Source organism: Pogona vitticeps, chromosome 1 (genome assembly GCF_051106095.1).
Source record: "Pogona vitticeps strain Pit_001003342236 chromosome 1, PviZW2.1, whole genome shotgun sequence".
NCBI classification, from domain to species: domain Eukaryota; kingdom Metazoa; phylum Chordata; class Lepidosauria; order Squamata; family Agamidae; genus Pogona; species Pogona vitticeps.
In genome coordinates this window covers 258632551-258652242 of record NC_135783.1, presented here as the reverse complement: position 1 = coordinate 258652242, position 19692 = coordinate 258632551, and the positions used below count along the sequence as shown (strand labels likewise).

Sequence of the window (19692 nt, the reverse complement as noted above, 5' to 3'; positions counted from 1 at the left end):
ACAAGCTTTGGGTTCCTGCAGTCTTACCTTAAAGTCCATAGTTCCTATCAAATATATTGCTGCTCTTCTGATAACTGTTCAGACACTCTGTGTTGGTGAACTAACTTTTCTGATCTGTGTTACTACAGCAGTAACTGTGTGTGCTCTAGTAGAGGTTGTTAAATACAAAAGCTTTCCCATAGCTACTCTGTACTTGCTACATTTTTCTCTTTTCCTTTTTCCTTTTCTCTTTTCCTTTTCTCTTTGCCTTTCAGAAAGTCTGTTGGTGTGGGTGTTGCAATGGTTCAGCAGATATGAACCATCTCTCTCCCTTTCAGTTTGAGGGCCCAAATAGTATGAAGCTGGGTGTCTGTTCCACATATAGCTCCTCTACAATCTCTTTATGTAGACTTACCATCTTGACATCTAGATGTTTGACTTTCATCTGTCTGTAGACTGACACACTCAGGAGCATTCTTATAGTGCTGTGTTTGACAACAGGAGCAAACATTTCATTAGCATTTTTTTAGAAAAATTGACTGAATCAAGTTTTGGAAGTTTTCCAGGAAAAAAAAGAGACTTCTACCATGATCAAAATCCATTTCTGAGGGAGTTTGGCGGATCTCAGAAAAAGTTCAAAAATGAGCAAAACAACATACTTCAGATAGTCTGTGATTTAGTTGTGGGGGGAAGGGGAGAAAAAAATGAATCGCGATACCTTGAAAACAATAAAGCCTGAAAAATACTTGTTAGCAGTCTCTCTGAGCCGAGTTACTCTATCAGTTTGCTTTGCTGTGGGCCTATAATCCAATGTTGTTTCGTTGTTTTCTCCAACAGATGTTAAGGACCATTCTTCTCCTTTCCTTTCCTTTTGCTTATTTCCATTGTATTTGTACTTTTCTGTCGACATGTCAGAATTTCTCTCTCTCAGTTTTGACTTCATCATAGTCAAAAAAAAAAAGATTCTTAACAGTTTTAGGAAGATGAGGAAACATTTTCAGTTAGGTTTGTGGTTAGATAATGGCAATATCTAGACAGAGTTACAAGAGAACTTGTCACAGAAGCTCACAGGCTCCTTTCATCTCTTCTCCTTTTCCTGGCTGTCAGGAGAAAATTGAAACAATCTGCTTTCATTTTTGATGAACCACCATTTATTGTTTCATCCCATCTCAACCCTGAACAGTAGATAATTAATATGGTTGCTTGGAACAGGCCAAGTTCATGACTATGGTTTAAAGTTAGCTTGTTCCCAGAGCAGGGATGTGCTACTCTTCAAAGCAACACATTACTGGTTGTTGTGGGTTTTCTGAGCTCTTTGACCGTGTTCCGAAGGTTGTTGTTCCTAACATTTCACCAGTCTCTGTGGCCGGCATCTTCAGAGGACAGGAGTCAGAACTCTGTAAGTGCTCTGGCGACTGTTCTGACTCCTGTCCTCTGAAGATGCCGGCCACAGACACTGGCGAAATGTTAGGAAGAACAACCTTCAGAACACAGCCAAAGAGCCCGAAAAACCCACAACAACCATCAGATTCCGGTCATGAAAGCCTTCAAGAATACAACACATTATTCTTCATTTGTCCCTTTTTGTGAGTGACTTGCAATTATTGAAAAACAATGTGTTCGTAACAGGTTAGTGCCAGTGCTTTAAAAAAGTTACAACAAAAATGACTAAAATTGTATAACTCCTAACCTTCCAAAAAATAGTTTCTACCTTAACTAGAAAATTCAATTCATTATGCAAACAAGATATTTTTTCATAATTTTTGTTTAAATAATTAGAATCAATCATGTTGTCCTTTCTTAGTTAAAAAAAAGTAACTATGTCATTAAATTTTAACATACTGCTTCCAAATCCTGTTTATTCCAATAAACTAGATTAAGATTAGCCCAGTTTTGACTTCATCATAGTCAAAATCATTTGACTATGATGAGAGAGAGAGAGAGAGAGAGAGAATGCTTCTTAAGACGCACCATACATACTGCAATTCAGCCCATGGGATGAAAACCAAGATTGAAATGCAGTAAAAAAAAGTAAATGAAATAATTATATATATTAAAGCAGCAACACTCTTTGTAGAAACTCATTATTTCATTTACTTTTTTACTGCATTTCAGTCTTGGTTTTCACCCCATGGGCTGAATTGCAGTATGTATGGTGTGTCCTAAGAAGCATTTTATCTTCCGAACCTATGTGGTGGATTAAACAGTGGTGGAATCATCAGTGACTGTGGTCATTCAGTAAGTTCCACCAGAGAATAAAGATCTTTCTAAGGCTATGACTACACTGGCAAGCTAAATTGGAGCAATTTGGCTTTGCTGTGGCTTGATTCACAGCCTGTCTTAATGCTTTATTCAGATTAGGTGGTCAAACAGAGAACATGAATTGTTTTGATGCAGTGTCCACACTGGCCCCTCAGTCCAGTGCAGCTGGATCTGGACAACAGCACAGAGCCCCGCTTCCTTTGATCCTGCCCTCAGCCGATTCCTGGCTGTCCTTTTACGGTTCCTTCCATTGTAAAGCCAGTGGGGCTGCACAGCTGTATGACATAAGGAAAAATGGTCAGTTTTCCAAAGTTCTATATACCTTACAATCAAATACACACATACAAGGAAACACAGTGGTCTTCTGTAGTTTGTCAGAGTTGTTTCTATTTCATATTGATTTTTATTTTTTTATTTTTGTCCATGCATACGTTATCTAGTGCTAAACTAATCTTATCGACCCAGTGACAAGATGATCCAGCACTAAACTTAGATTTTTTTTAATGCATCGGAGCGACTAGGGGAAAAGATTGGAGTGTGCTCCCACTGTCCAAAACGTCACACCCAGCTCAGTATGTCACCAGAATACCACCCACAATCAAACACACACCTCCTTGTATTTTTGGAGAGCGAAACAATCAATCACGTGGGGTGAACATCATTAGAATCACTCTGGCTTGAAAAAAGTACAAAACAAAACAAAAACCACCATCTACTTCAGAAGTAAGAAGGGCTGGGCTGATTCTCATTGGCCTTTGCTTCCTGTAATTAGTCTTTAAATATGGGAATTAATCTCTTGTACTATTTGCCCATGTAGTTGAAGCCTGAATCCCTTTCTCTTTCTGCCCCCTGGTTTTCATACCATTGTGAGGGTTCAAGATTAACCTCAGGCTGGTTGGACACAAACACAGGATGCTCAGTTTTTTGAAAAACAGAACTGGGGTTTATTGGAACGTCAAATAAAGAAGTATCAACATTAAACTTGTCATGGTCCTTTTCTCTTATCGCCAGCAGGTCAAACAAGGGTGTCCATAAATCTTGTAAAAAGGAATTGTAACTTGGATCATATACGGGTCCTTTAGAGCAGTGGTCCCCAACCTTGGGCCTCCAGATGTTCTTGGACTACAACTCCCAGAAGCCTTTGCCACCACTTCTGCTGGCCGGGATTTATGGGAGTTGAAGTCCAAGAACATCTGGAGGCCCAAGGTTGGGGACCACTGCTTTAGAGAATGGGTTGGTCTCACCCTGTTCCTTAGTCCCAATGTCCATGTCAATCAGGGGTAATGTCTCTTCATCTCCCCTCTCATGGTCATAGGGGTCGGTTCCCTCTGCATAGGGGTCCCAAGGTCCTATAAATACCTCCTCCGGCGAGCCTCCTCCAGACGCCATGCTCTTCTTTCTCGTTCCTCCCTTTCCACCGCTTCCTTCTCTTCCCTCAAACGTCTCTGCCACTCTCTGCCTTCGGATTCCCCCCCATAAGACGGTTTAGGAGGCAAACCCCTTCTTCGCCTGTAATCAGCCTCCTCTCGAGGCACTCTTACTTTTTCACATCTCCCTGTCCAGGGATCCTCGACCCATATTAATTCTCAACCCCCCGGTATGTTGTCTCGTTCCCCTTTTATATCCCCATGTCCCGCCTCTACCACATTTGTTCCCGCCTTTTCTAGTCCTGTCTGAGTGGCCACCGACCATCTCGTCAAACCCTGTTCCAAGTCACAGGTGTCTATACCCTGATGTCTGACCGCGACGCGAGTAGCCGTAGATTCCATTTGGGTCTCCTTTTCTCTCTTAAAGGAGGATGACACTCCGGTGAGGGCTTCTATAGCCTCGCCTCGGGTCTCACAACCATATACAGTACTGTATTCTCTGGAAAGGGAACAGATTGGTAACATTTTAGGCTCAGACTCATTTTTGAAATCTGAAGCTTGATTTCCTATAGTAACATTTCTCCTTTTTACAATTAGCCAGTTAGCCTGAACCATCGTTGTGGAATTCCAAAACCTGAAGCCTGTGTTCACCAAAGCCACAGGCAGCGTTGCACAGTCTGCATAGTAATATCGCTAGAGACCAAGAGCATGCATGAGAAAAGTGTTTAAAATGTTTTTCAGAGTAAACTGCCTCGGAATTGACAAAAGTGATCCTGCTGGCCGGGGGGGGGGGATTTTGTACCCCTCCAAAAGTAATTTTTCCTAGCTGTGATGTGGATTGTACTTCATTTGATTTACATTGTTTTACATCCCGCCCCCCACTTTCCCTGTTAAGTAATCTCTGAAAGGTGGTTGTCTTCTGAAAGATAGATGCTGTTTACTGCTTCTCATAGTTAATAGGGCTGTTGGCACTCTTTAAGAGGCCATTTGTAATTACAATACACACTGAGTGCCAGAACATGGTTAGGACAGCCAAGGAGGCAAGAGTTCACATCGCTTGCTAGCAATACCCAGCTCATTAATACTGTTAATCAGCATAGGGAACTTGCTGGATAATTTTACCCCAAGAGATTGGCAAAAGCTTGCTGATAAATATTGGGTTTCCAAATGGCCCAGGACACCAGCCATCATGGCCAATATAATCATGGCCCTCATTCATGTCACAAACAAGGTCACAATGCTTCTGTTAAAAAGAGGGCAGGGGTGGGGAAACTTGCAAAAGTTACAATGGAAAAATAATTGTTTAGGAGACTTGGTGCACTTCTTGGACAGTTTCCTGTGCTCTGTGGAATAATGAAAAAATACATGTGTTGTTTATATAATTTTGCAGGCAGTGTTTTCCTTAGTTGCTAAAAATTCACGAGATTCAAGGCTCTTGTTCTGAGGTTAGTGAGCTGTTGGAGTTGATCTGAATTGGAGCACCAGCCCCGATTCTTAGATGGTGACGGACCTTCTTAAAAAGGCATTCATGCTCATGGAGACCTGATGAGCCAGCCCAACACTAAGTTCCATGTCCATCTTGACCACTGCAGCGTGCAGAGGGTAGTACTTTGTGTCAGAATATATCTGTACCATTGACTGCAATGGAGTATGGAAAATAAGTTTATGTGCCATAAGAAGTTGAACACAACTTTTTTTGGACAAACTTTTATACTAGGTCAGACAGTTTGTCCATCTAGCCTGGTGATGTCTTCTTGGATTCGTAACTGCTATTCATGAACTGGGGAAGAGACCTTCCCATCCTGTGTCACCCTTCTGATCCTTCCGTCTCGGAGATGGACAACTTCCATAGGTCAGAGGGCCATACATGCCATTTTCAAGGGTTCTGTGACATGCTGTGGCCTCATCTCTAGAAAACATTGATCATAAAATCTGATAAATCAAACACTCAAAAACATCCCCTGGGTGTGTTTTAGACATGGAGGGACCATTCTCCAAAACAGGAAATAGCTTCTGATCTCTTCCAGTTTTGAATAAAGTTGCTCATTGATACTTGGAAGGCTTGGCTCAAAGAGATAGCTAACATTTCCAGAGGGACAGTGATCTGTTTTTTTCACAGTGTGTCTGAGAAGTTCAGGGGCCTTAGGAGAATACTGGTGGGAGGAGGTACATACACTCCACAGACTATACTTCGCAAGACCTATTCTAACTACTGTAGCTACTGTGTTTCCCTGAAAATAAGATAGGGTCATCTATTAATTTTTGCTCCAAAAAAAGCATTAGGGTTTATTTTCAGGGGATGTTTGATTTTTTCATGTACAATCTACATTTATTCAGATAAGTCATGTCATCTTTTGGTTGCTGCACAATGGTGGAGGACAGGGTTTCACTTAACTGGGGCTTATTTGGGGGGTAAGTCTTATATTACTAGCATCCTGAAAAATCATACTAGGGCTTATTTTCAGGTTAGCTCTTATTTTTGGGAAAACAGGGTACATTAACTAAATAATTTGGGGGTGGGGAGGGGAGGAGAGAGAGTCAATATCTATGGGAAACAAAGGATAGTCTAGTAAAATTTCTGTGTCAGACAAGAGTCTCCAGTCCAAATGAAATGTGTTTTGTTATATTAATAGTCTTGTGCACAGAAATCAATTTCCATCCTGAAAGGTCAGAGGAAATGGAAAAAATAAATACAGAAATCCATTCATTTTATGAACCTATTCCCAGTTATTTTTTCTGAAAACATATGAATGGATTCTCTAATGGGATACCACAGATATTTCAAACTAAAGCAAATGTCAAGCAAAAGGAAGTTTGTGTCACAAAGAGAAAAACAGTATTATTGGTAAAACAAGGAGGAGAGAAGTGGGGTCTTATCATCCAATGTAAATAATCCATTCTTTGGTGAATGCTCTGTGAATATGTTTTTCTGGTATTGCTGGCCCTTACTGTAGTGTTCTACAACTGAGGAGCCGAGACCAGAGGTGAACAGCTGCTGGACAGTGCATCTTCATGGTATTCAGGTCAAATATACCTTTTTTCCCCTGCATGGGGTACAGAATCTTCTTGGTCCTGAAGTTCATATCTGGTATTGGATTGGGGGAGCTAAAGGCTGCTTAGGCATATGTATACAAACACGTACGGGTACACCTTCCAAACCCTAGTCTCAGGATGCTCCCACCACCACCACCCTCGCAGTCTCTGCAGAGCTTGCTTCTTATCTACTGTCACTAGCAGTAGATAAATTTCTACTGTGGAAGCCCTTTCTGTCTGTGGAGATGTATAAGCCCACTGCAATGCACCTTTCCTACTTAGCAGTTACGTACTCTAGTCTATTCAAGAATTATGTACATTTCTTTCATCAGAAGTTCTGGTTAAGGTAAAAGAGGAGAGAAGGACAAGTACACTAATTCCTAACCCTTGGGGTGGGGGGAAGGACATTGGTTGGGTATCAAAGCCAAAAACAATTTTTGCAAGCTCTTCTAACTACACCCTGCTCCATATAATCATTGCCACTGTGGCAGATGGCAAGAGCAATAATGGAAGGGGTAAGAATTAGTATACTGTATCTTGGTCTCTCCCTCTGTGTGTTTACTGTATATATAATTGGAATACCTGAATAAGCCAGATACAGATGGATATATGCCAAAAATATGCACTCTCCTACGTCTTGCCTAAACCCAATATATCTTTCTCCATCACACTCCCACATCAAAATTCCGGACTGAGAAGTTGTCTAGAGCCATCTCTAGTGTACTGAAAGCTGCGTGGTGGCTGCTTCTGCATGACTTTATTACCAGCTGTTTGGGGATAGAAGATCAGCTGTTTATCACCAGCTGTTTGGAGCAGAGTGGCCAGGTAGCATAGGAAAAAACCACAGTAACAATGAGCATGGTGCTTCTGTAGTTCTTCCCCCAAGATCCTGTCCTTCCTATGTAGTTGAGTTCTGTATCCTTACTATATCAGAGCAGTGTAGGATGGTTTGTTTTGAGAGTAGGAACTGCACTGCTCCCTTAATTTGTGACTTATCTGTAAGAGGCATGCCAGAGTAAGGTTACATCATGGCAGAGTAATTTGTTATTTTTAAAATGGAAAGTTGGCTTAGTCCAACTCTCTTTATGAAAATCCAGTGATAAAACGCCAGTAAATCTGCCACGTCTGGAATATTTTGGCTTGAATGCCAGAGGTATTTTTTTAACTTGAGCAGATGTGGACTGTTTTATCTGATATTTCCTGTTTTAGATTCTGTGAAATAAGTTGTTGCTTGATACTTCTTTCTTTTTCCTTTTCTGTTAGTGTAAAACTGTGAGTACTTAGTTTGTCATATTTCCACCCTTAAAATTTTCTAAGTATTTTTTTAAATGCAAAGGTCTAAATCCACTTGTTGGTCCCAGCTAGAGCAATTTCATTAAAAGATTGGGAATTAAGTCAATATGTACTGTATGTAAATGCTATTGATTCAATAGATCTACCCTAATTGGGACTAACTACTGGGTTTACTCAAATAATTTTCAAGACATTCTCTTTAAAAATCGTTTATAATTAAATGCTTTGTTCTTCTATAATATGGCTTGGAGACCAGTCTGCATTTTAGAAGCACAGCCTCATTCTTTTTCTTTTCGATATCCCAGATACCTCACTCCACGTATATCTGGATATTCACTGTGTACCTTCTGACTTACTGTTCTTATCATACCGTTACTGATCAGAAATAAAATGTGTCTTTAATATCTTCTTGTTTTACTCCATTTTACAATAACACACCAGCAAAAGTATACATACTGTTTCCTGCCTAGTAAATTAACATGTAAATATAATTAACATTGCTGATTAATCAGTTAAATCTTAAATTAAATTAAAATTAAATGTTTAGCAGACTAGGATTCTGGTTTAAACTAAGCCAAACCATTGAGTGATGAGGACCATTCTACTTTGATTGACTCTACTGTGTCTCAGGGATTTTTCCAGCTGTCATTGGCATCACTGGAAAAAAACCAGGAAAAGTGTGGCTAACCAGAGGGGCAAAGGAAGAAGAGACTATGTTTACAGCTTAGTAGAATAGGTTTGATCAACTTTTATGTATACAGTATTCTTATCACTCTATACTTGAAAAGCTCATTTGGAATAACTCTACTACTGTCATTCATTTGAAACATTTATTTCAGAAGTGGGCAAAGTAGTGTCTTCCAGATGTTGTTGGACTATGATTCCCATTGGGCCAAGCCAACATAGCCAATGTGAGGAATGCTGGGAGTTGGTAGTTTGACAGTATCTGGAGGGCTGCATTTTTCCTACAACTTGTCGTTCATCTTTCTGCATATAGTGTTGATGCAACCCGATGATCTACATTGCAAAAATATATATCATAGCTTTTCAGCGATGTCCATACAACAGCTGTAATAAATCAGCAAAACCTTCTCCAGCCACCTGTACAGGGAAAATCCAGGGCTTCTTTTGGGTACAATTAAGTTGCCACTTTAGAAGATGGCATGGTGTGTTTTGGCAGAACTGACCGCATAAATGGATGGGATCTAAAGCAGGGTTTTCTTAGGTGACCTTCGTACATTACTTCATAGTTGTGGTCTTTCTTTATTCCAGCTAAAAAGTGGGAGATACAAATGGTGCACTTGTCCACAAGGAAAGCATGAAGGAGGAGGCTGTAGGATAACTAAAACAGTCCATGTAATTTAACACGAAGGGTAATATTAATGATAATTAAATGTATTTAGTCAAGTCAGTTCTGACCTACAACAGCTCATTCCAGAGTTTTCTAGGTGTGGAGTACTCAGAAGAGGCTTACCGTTCCTTTCTTCTGGGGCCATCCTGGGTCTGTGCCGCTTGACCAAAGCCACACAGGCTGGCTCTTCTCACAGAAGGCACAATAGGGAATTGAACTCCCAACCTCTAGCTGTACAGCCAGATACCTCACTCACTGAGCTACCCAGTTAGGAATCATATATTTATAGATTTTCCATTCAAAAATGTGGCATAATACATTTCTTTGTCACATTCTAACCTAGCCACTGTAGCAGCTGCCCTTGCAATGCTGGGGACTGACTCTCTTAATACAGCCCAAGCAAGCAGCAAACCTTTGTTGCTTGCATGCGTCTTCCTCGCATAAGCCTGTTTGCTCATTTATGCATATGTAATCCCTGCTAAAATACAATGTTCTTTTGATGGTTTTTTTAAAAGTGATAAATAAAACATAGGTTTACAGCATCTATGTTTTCGTCTTAACCGGATTAACCCAGTGTTGGATAGAACAGAGACAGATTTTGTTCCATTAGATCAGGATTGGGCAAGATGCAACCTGCCACTGGTAATTATCATTCCAGTTGATGGACTACCATTCCCATGAGCTCTGCCCAGTTGGCCAGTGTAGCCAGTGGTGGGGTATGCTGGATTCTTTGCTCTTCCCAGGATTTTTTCCAGGATTGAGAAATGGAAGACAACTGCCAATTAGGAGCCCTTGTCTCCATTAGTGGGAGATTCAGTGCTGCCCTCAAGCAAGGCCTGCCTGCCCACACATCCACATAATGCTCTGCATTGTCTTGGATATCATGCACTTTGGCTTGCATTCCACATGCTTCAGAAGCTATGAAGCCTCATTGTGTTTCTCCCTGTACCTTGCATCTTCCCTCCTCCTTTCCAAGCTATTATTGGCAAGGAATTGTGGCTGGGTTAATATTGCATATCTGATACTATCAGCTTTTGAATGTCTAAAGTACACGTAGTTTTGCTTGTGGGAAGTGCTCTGAATATGAGGCACCTATCTTTTGGCAGAAAGCGACAGCACCTTAGATTGGCTGATGCTAGAAATCAAGTGAGAAGGAAGAGTCGTGGCAACATATCAGAGGACAGTTGTAACCATCCCTGGACCCCCTAAGCTACTCTAGTGTGATGTCCCAGCCCTAATGTTCCAATAAAATTCAATAGACAGGCTTCTGTACATGTAAAAGGAAAGGGTCATCTCACATTTTTCCTCATTCAGCAAAAATATTTGAGCTGGCCCTACTAAACTTTGTGGTCTCTGTACTATTTCAATTCAAGTTACCTGCCTCCTTGTGAAATGTGGAGTGTCCAGTTCATCGGATGTGCTGTGTTTGCTGAGATATTACTTCAGGAATTCTGATGTGATTTCCCCAGTTAGCAGCACCATCTGAGGACATGTACATGTTGAAAACTTATTTCATGGTGCTTAGCCATATGCATCATAAACACCTGGCTCTGTTATTATCTCCTCCTTTCCAAGGATAATAGCTAATCTAAAGCAAGTTATTATTTTTGTAGGCAGAGTTGCAGCGGTGCAATTAACTCTCTGCTGACGATGGCACTGATTTGTGGGCCATTTATGGCAAAAAAGGATGATCCTTGAAAAGTGCTAAACCCCTTTCGATGTTATGTACAACACAGAGTCACCATAGAGACCATGTCCAGAAACTGAGGTGAATTTACACCAACATATGCATAATTGTACAAATTGTAGCAGCAAATTCCCACCAGTTAACAGGATCCCAGTCCCATTCCTAGTCACATGGCATGGTGCATGAGCAGGCATGTAGGAGGTAGCTTATTAATTAGCGACAGTTTGCTGACATGGTTTACTGAATTACAACTTTTTCTGTATAAACTCACAAGAAGATTCTGGCTCATAGAGGGCATTAGAGCTGCCAGTTTTTTAATCAGATGTTATAGATCAGTGTGATAAATTTTTTTCCAGAATGTGTAAGTGATGGATAAATATTACATTGTCTACACCTATCAGAGAAAATTGAAAGTATATGTGGCTGTATGTATGTGTTTTACCTGATAACATTAGCAATCTTCTGGCAATAACCTGCAACTAACTTCATACTGAGACTATTTGTTAGGTCTCAATTTTATTAAAAACACTCAGAAAGTTTAAGGACAAATCAATTCCAAGCTGCAGAAATAAGCAGACAGGATGAAAAATAAGAAAATGACACTTAAGTTTGACACTCTTGTTATTTTTGTCTCTTCCTTTCAGAAAACCCCTACAGCACATGCCATGAAGGAAGAGAATTTTCTTCGGCGCAGGTTCTCACTCTGCCCTGCCGCATCTACTCCTCAGAAAATTGATCCTCGCAAGCTGACTCGGAACTTGTTTTTTGGGGCCGATAATGAGATCTACCCAATCAGCCCAGGTCAGTGTTTACCCCATGAGTTCAGTACTGCCCTGCCCAGCACAGATGGGCAAAGGTTAGATTGGGATCTCCAGGTGGCTTGTGGCACGTCAGCTCATTCTGTCCGCAGATTAAGAATATATGACATAAATAAGGCAGACCATGAATTAGGCACAAAGCTTTGTTTCAGAGTGACTGTGGAACAGGAATTGATTCAGATGTGAAAGCATTTTTATGCAAGGTCTAATTCTGGTGCTGATAATGAATTCCTAGGCTCAGAGCAACCTTGTTTTGCAAATCTGTGTCTGCCTAATGAAACACTTCTTTTCTACCTGGCTTCATTTGGTGGGTATCTGTGGAAAAGCAAAGTAAATCTCATTAGCCTAAAGTTCACCCACCCCTTCCGTACATTGGCTGGACAGCTGTCCACATCCACCAAAGTGTGGCAAAGACTGCAGCAGCAGGACCACTACAACTGCTGCCACATAGTTAGGGGCACTGAGTAGAACGCCAAGATCATAAGGGATACATGTTCCGGCTACCATTATTTTTATGGTGGAGTCATCTGGTACACAGGTATGGGGCCTGAAGCTTCCAGTGAGAGTTGGGATAGGTCATGGGAAGTGATATTAATTGGTGTTCACCTTATGTGTGTGCCTCTTGCATTCTGTTCAGCTGTCTTTCTAAATGTTAGCTTTTTCGAAAACAGGGTGATAAATTTAGTGGTAGTATTTTGGGGAGGCACAAAAATGCCTGGGGGAGCTGCAGGTAACATATAGATCACATTGTATAATGTATAGCAAACAACAGTGTAAATTAAAAATTGAAAAACAAACCATTACATCTTTAAAAGCAGATGGCTTCCTTAGAAGAAAAGAAAGGTGTCCCACACACTTTCACTCTTAACATTTGCACTTCTAACAATATTTATACAATGCTTTACTGAAATAATGTAGGCCAGTGGTTGTCAACTTTGGATCTCCTGATGATCTTCAACTATAACTCCTGGAAATCCTGGCCAGCACAGCTAGTGGTGAAGGCTTCTGGCAGTTGCAGTCCAAGAATAGCTGGAGACCCAAGGTTGGGAACCACAGGCTTACATTATTTCAGAAAAGCACTGTATAAATATTGTATTTGTAGGTGAACCATAGATAAAGCATTATATAAAAATGGTTATAAGTGGCAATGTTAAGAGTTATTTTCACCACAGAATGATACACCAGACCCGTATTATTACTCCTACATTAATGGAAAGGTAGGTTCCTGCAAGATTGGAAAACTCAACAGTGGCCAGAGGATTGGAAAAGATCAGTCTACATCACAATCCCAATGAAGGGCAGTGTCAAAGAATGCTCCAACTACCGTACAATTGCAATCATTTCACATGCTAGCAAGGTTATGCTCAAAATCCTACAAGGTAGGCTTCAGCAGTATGTGGACCAAGAACTCCCAGAAGTACAAGCTAGATTCCAAAGGGGCAGAGGAACTAGAGACCAAATGGCTAACATGCGCTGGATTATGGAGAAAGCCAAAGAGTTCCAGAAGCCGCCTAGAGTGGTACGGTGGGCCAGATAGGCGGGGTATAAATTAAATTAAATTAAATTAAATTAAATAAATAAATAAATAAATAAATAAATAAATAAATAAATAAATAAATAAATAAATAAATAAATAAATAAATAAATAAATACTTCTGCTTCATTGACTATGCAAAAGCCTTTGACTGTGTGGACCACAGCAAACTATGGCAAGTCCTTAAAGAAATGGGAGTGCCTGACCACCTTGTCTATCTCCTGAGAAACCTATATGTGGGACAGGAAGCAACAGTTAGAACGATATGGAACAACTGAGGTTCAAAATTGGGAAAAGAGTACGACAAGGCTGTATATTATCCCCCAGCTTATTTAACTTATATGCAGAATACATCATGCGAAAGGCTGGACTGGAGGAATCCCAAGTCGGAATTAAGACTGCTAGAAGAAATATCAACAACCTCCGATATGCAGATGATACCACTCTGATGGCAGAAAGTGAGGAGAAATTAAAGAACCTTGTAATGAGGGTGAAAGAGTAGAGTGCAAAAAACGGCCTGAAACTCAACATCAAAAAAACTAAGATCATGGCCACTGGTCCCATCACCTCCTGGGAAATTGAAGGGGGAGATATGGAGGCAGTGACAGATTTTACTTTCTTGGGCTCCATGATCACTGCAGATGGAGACAGCACCCACAGAATTAAAAGACGTCTGCTTCTTGGGAGGAAAGCGATGACAAACCTTGACAGCATCTTAAAAAGCAGAGACATCACCTTGCCAACAAAAGTCCGAATAGTCAAAGCTATGGTTTTTCATGTTGTGATGTATGGAAGTGAGAGCTGAACCATAAAGAAAGCAGACCGCCGAAGAATTGATGCCTTTGAATTGTGGTGCTGGAGAAGGCTCTTTAGAGTTTCCTGGACTGCAAGAAGAACAAACCTATCAATTCTAAAGGAAATCAACCCTGAGTGCTGACTGGAAGGACAGATCCTGAAGCTGAGGCTCCAGTATTTTGGCCATCTCATGAGAAGAGAAGACTCCTTGGAAAAGACCTTGATGTTAGGAAAGTGTGACGGCAAGAGGAGAAGGGGACGACAGAGGATGAGATGGCTGGACAGTGTTATCGAAGCAACCAACATGAATCTGACCCAACTCCGGGAGGCAGTGGAAGATAGGAGGGCCTGGCGTGCTCTGGTCCATGGGGTCACGAAGAGCTGGACACAATTAAATGACTAAACAACGAGGTTCCTGAGGCTGGTATGCAGAGGCTCTTACATGGGCTTCACCACACATGATACGGGGAGATGAATGATAAGCTGTCCAGCTCTTTTTGAGGGATATAATAGGAGTGTCTGGGGAAGGTAAAATCTAATCAGAATTACAACAGTGATCGTAGAGGGCAATGATTTCTCACCAAAACCCTTTACATGTGTTTTTTTTTAAAAAAAATACTCTTTGTAGTTGTTTGACCCTGTGCGAAAACATGCAGTATACTTATATCACCTATAGGTTTGGTTCTGTGAGTTTCAGATGAGAGGGAGGCTGATCTGGAGCTGGAAAACAGCATGAAAACAAAGGGTTAATCCCCCTCCCTCTTCAACCCTTCAGTACTGGCATGATTCCTATTAAATGTTTTGCAATTAAACTTATACAAAACATTTTTGTTTAACTGCAGGCACTTCATCTAGCTTGGCCCTAGATTACCCAATATGTTAACAGGTGAGGGGAAATTTCAACTAGGGAGTTCAATAGCTCCACTGTGTCCAGTAAGATTTGCTTTTGTGTACAAACTTTTACAGTCTTGGTCAGAATCCTGTTGGATTGTTGCAGTATATGTAGGCTATTATGCAAGCAAACCCAGCTGCATTGCTGGGGTGTTGTTGAATATCTCTACTTCCCAGCTGTATGTGTCCAATTGTATGATAGATGGCAGGTCAGAAGGATACTTAAATGCTAGTATTGTCTTGCCAGGAGCCCCAGTGAGCTTGCAGGGGCTTTTTTTTTTTTTTGCACCCTTTCTGTTCACCCAGGATCTCAGCTTGTGGCAGAGGTGATCAGTCATGATCACAGCAGACCTCCAAAAGCATGAAACAATCAGGGTAGACTTCCCTCTTTTAGTAAAGACCACTTGAGAGGCAGAACTGATACTCATTCTGAGCATGAAGCAAGGCAGATCGATTCACACTTGGCTAAAAACAGCCATGACAATTGCTTTGTGTTTGGGTAAGAAGTGGTTAACTGATGAAAAAAGGATTCATGTTCTGGGATTTTCCCTTGCATGGTGTCATTTTGTGAATAGTAGTGAGCAGAAGAGCATATTGCGTAGATCATCTTGACTACTGCCATTGGTGTTGTCAACACTCAGGCTGCGTTTTTCTATGTAAAGCTTGGCATCCTTTTTCCTGCTGGCAATATTGTGTGGCAGTATCGGGCCATTTCCTGATGCTTTGAATGGTGGATACAGAAGCACAATATTCCACATTCATAAATTGGAAAAGGTTGCTTTTGTTTGTTTGTTTGCTTGCTTGCTTTAAGAATTTAATATTACCATGCTATGGTTCAATTTAGTCAGTGTATTTTTAAAAAATCTTGCTTGATGAAGAGTTTGGCAGTTCTTCAAAGTCTGAATTCATTTTTGTGCCATTTTGTGCCAGCTATCTCTTTTAATGTTAATACACTCGTGGGAGTGTACATGCAGGCAGAAGACAATGATTATGTGGTTTTTCCTTGTTTGCTGTAGAAATAGTTCCCTCTGTAGAATGTTTCTTTTATTTGGAGGTGGCAAGAAGTGAGTTCTGAAGCAGCTATGGAAATATGGGAGTTGAAACATGGGAAATATGTTAAAGCCACAGCGGTTAAAGCCATAGCATTTTATATAATGCTTTATATATAAGAGCTTATAAAATTATTGCAGAGTATGAGGAGACCATTTAGGCCAGACCTGGGCAAAGTGCGGCCCGAGGGCCACATACAAGCTGCTCCTGTCTGGCCCGCGGACAGTTTTGAACATCAAAACCATTTATAGCTTTTTGTCTAAAGTAGATCAGTTGCTTATCTTTAACATACCGCAAAAAAACCTCTTTAGTATTTGTGAAGATTAACAAATTTAAAATAAAAACAATCATAACATCACTGTTTCATTTTATTTTTAAGTAAAGTTGGTTCGGCCCCCGAACACAGTTCAGATTTTTCATGTGCCCCCCCTATGGAAATTAATTGTCCACCCCTGATTTAGGCTAAATACTGATCCACAAAAATTGTTAGAAGTGAATGCTTCTAAGTGATATTAATGATGCAAGCTGGTACCTACCTCTTGCTTTAGCTGTCAGTTCTGTTGAAATTAGGAGAGACTCCCAAGTAAATGTGCTCTGAATTAAGATAGGAGGGATCAGGGACAGGAAAGGGGGAGGGAATTCTGCTATTGTTTTTCTTAGCGCAGTAACAGGCATTGATTCATAGAAATGGGGGAATATTGCTCCGCTCTCCCTTCTTAAGGCATAAATCAGTTGGCAAGATGGTGTGATTTTTCTTTTTTTTTAAAAAAAAAATACAGCTGAAGGAATAAATCTGCATATTTGTGAACCATAAATCAGTCTTATGATTCCTATTAAAACTAATTGACAGTCTGGACCATATGTTCTCTTTCAGTTAAATGAATCCACAATCAAAGAAACTGACATTAATTCAGCAATCTTCCCCCCATGTAAACATCATTGTACAAATACCCAGCTTTTAAACCATATAGGAGAATGAGAGAGCAAGCAGGTCCTTAAATCCTAGTATTGTCTTGCCAGGAGCCCCAGTGAGCTTGCAGGGGCTTTTTTTTTTTTTTTTTTTTTTTTTTTTTTGGCACCCTTTCTGTTCACCCAGGATCTCAGCTTGTGGCAGAGGTGATCAGTCATGATCACAGCAGACCTCCAAAAGCATGAAACAATCAGGGTAGACTTCCCTCTTTTAGTAAAGACCACTTGAGAGGCAGAACTGATTCTCATTCTGAGCATGAAGCAAGGCAGATCGATGAAGGATGCAGAGAACATTTAGTATTCTGAGAAAGCCCCAAAGGAGTGAAAATGTGCTACAAAAATAAGCAATTTATGTTTAAAAGTCAGCATGCACAAGAACTGAGTATGTATGCTTCATCAACCCATGCTGTTCATCCCTTGATAATTCCAAATGGGACATCGCATAGACATTTGTTGTTGTTAAGTTGTTAAGTCGTGTCTGACTCTTCGTGACCCCATGGACCAGAGCACACCAGGCCCTCCTGTCTTCCACTGCCTCCCAGAGTTTGGTCAAAATCCTTCATGGATTGCTGCCTTGTCATGGCGAAGGGGCTTGAGTAATTCAGAGAAGCTATGGGCTAAGCTATGGAGGGACACCCAAGACAGACAGGTCATAGTGGAGAGTTCTGACTAAACGAGATCCACCTGGACTCGGAACTGGCAAGCCACTCCAGTATCTTTGACAAGAAAACTCCATGGACAGAAACATAGACATTGCATCAAGGGAAATTCCCTATTTCTCCAAGTGACCTGAAATAGTATACAGTAGTATCCCTCTGTGTCCATGAGGAATCAGTTCTACTGTCTATCATGGATACATGATACCACAGATATAGGAATCCTATATATATATAAATTAAAGGTGGCAGGACAAAGACCATAAGTTGTGCCCTCATCTGTTGTATATAGGGCTGCAGGAAACCATGGAAAAGTGAAACAGTGGATACTAGTTCCGTGGGGTACAGGAGTCCTACTGTATTTTCAGTGGTGTTGCTTCACATGGTCAGCAGCCAGTCATTAGGTACGGGTGTGCATGTGTCAACTGGAACTTAACCAAAAGCAGTGAATGCCAAATATTCTATGTTCCTAGTAATGTACAGAAATTGCATAACCCTTTGATGATCTATCTTCTTTTGAAATCTTACTAGTATTTAATGGAGTGGACATTCTTCTATATCTTCTTCAGTCTTGGGCTGACTCTTGGGTACCATGCAGCACATTGGTTATCATATTGCTGCATTTGTCCAGGAGTCCCTGCCTAGAGCCTCACATGTTTCTGCTACAGTTTTCCTTAGAAGTGGAGCTCTTTACAAAGTGCTTGTTTCAATGTCCCTCCGAAGTCCTCAGAGTTGTATGTATGCTTTTGTGTTTTAGGGAAAGACATGGAAGGAAACAGTTTGACCATGCTGAAGGATGAGATTCCTCAGACGCCAAACTCTGTTAATAAGGTAATGAGCTCTGTAGGGAATGCTTTCTCTTTTTCTTCTCATTTGTGCCGGGGCCAAGACAAATAGTAGATGGATATCCCTAAAGTGTGTGTTTAATGCACAGTTACCATTTTTAACAGTGCAACAAACTCCAAAGACAGCTAGTAGATCACAGCTAGTAGAGAGCTTCAAAAACCAAAATCTTTTGCATGAATCACACTGGCGTAAGGGAAATGGATAACTGGCTATTTAAGGAGTCTCTGCTTCAATTTCTTATTGTGCACGAGTCAGGGGGCTCTATGCTTGATCCAGAATGGAAGTAAGGAACCTTTGGTTAGTGGCAATCTGATTAATGCAAGAATCCAAAATGGGTGCTGTCCATAGAAATCTGCCAAAGAGGTATATAATGTCTGTGTTTGCGGTGGGTTAGAAGAGGATCGACCTGTATTGATCCAGAGTTCTTTAACAACATTTGGAAGAACACGCCACTCCTACGCTCTCTGGACTTCAAGCTGTGATACTTTGCTTGACATTAAATGGTAAGTGCAACATCAATACAAACAATGAACACATTACATGGAGAATTTTGCTTGCTTCTTAGAGCTTCACTATACAATATGAAAAATCCTTATTTAAAAGGAGTGCTCTGTCAAGTGGTGAAACAGGTATAATGATGTAAAGCACATTGAAGGGAAAAGAAGCAAGTGTGCCTTTAGGATTATCTCTGGAATCCCTTTGTATGTTTAATTCCAGAATCACATATTACAAAAGAGATTCTGCTGCTGGGAAGAAAACAATATGAGAGCAGGAAGGTCAGACTCATTTCTCTGAATGTGTGTATCGACCTCTAAATGAATGCTTTAGTGCTGCAACATGGATGACTGCTGTTAGAAATGGCTATTCAGTGTTTGCTGTTGCTTCCTGTCACATTTATTGACTCAACATTGCTGTACTGTGCAGACTTGAATTCCACCCATAGTGCCATGTATTACTGCAGCCTTTTGTCAGTACTTGCCAGTTCTTTGTTTAAGAAACTAGACAGTGATTAATCTGTACCTGATGTATTTAAAAGCCAGTTTGCTGTGAGGGTGGTCTTGTTTGCATCAGGTTCCAAAGATACGTGTAATATTTTTAGCAGAGGATATTTAAAATTGCTTGACAATTAGAAGTATTAAAATCATTACAGATCCACACATG

The 19692-nt window shown here is 40.7% G+C and overlaps 1 protein-coding gene across 4 annotated transcripts in view; it reads left to right on the top strand.

The window, feature by feature from the left end:
* The window catches only part of OSBPL5 (oxysterol binding protein like 5), a 192882-nt gene that overhangs the window by 106423 nt on the left and 66767 nt on the right, over window positions 1-19692 (top strand). For all 4 annotated transcript variants that reach the window (XM_078383847.1, XM_072985680.2, XM_072985679.2 and 1 more), the window contains exons 2-3: window positions 11617-11773; window positions 18443-18516. In XM_078383847.1, coding sequence (XP_078239973.1) covers window positions 11617-11773; window positions 18443-18516 — 231 coding nt within the window. The remainder of the gene's footprint in view (window positions 1-11616; window positions 11774-18442; window positions 18517-19692) is intronic.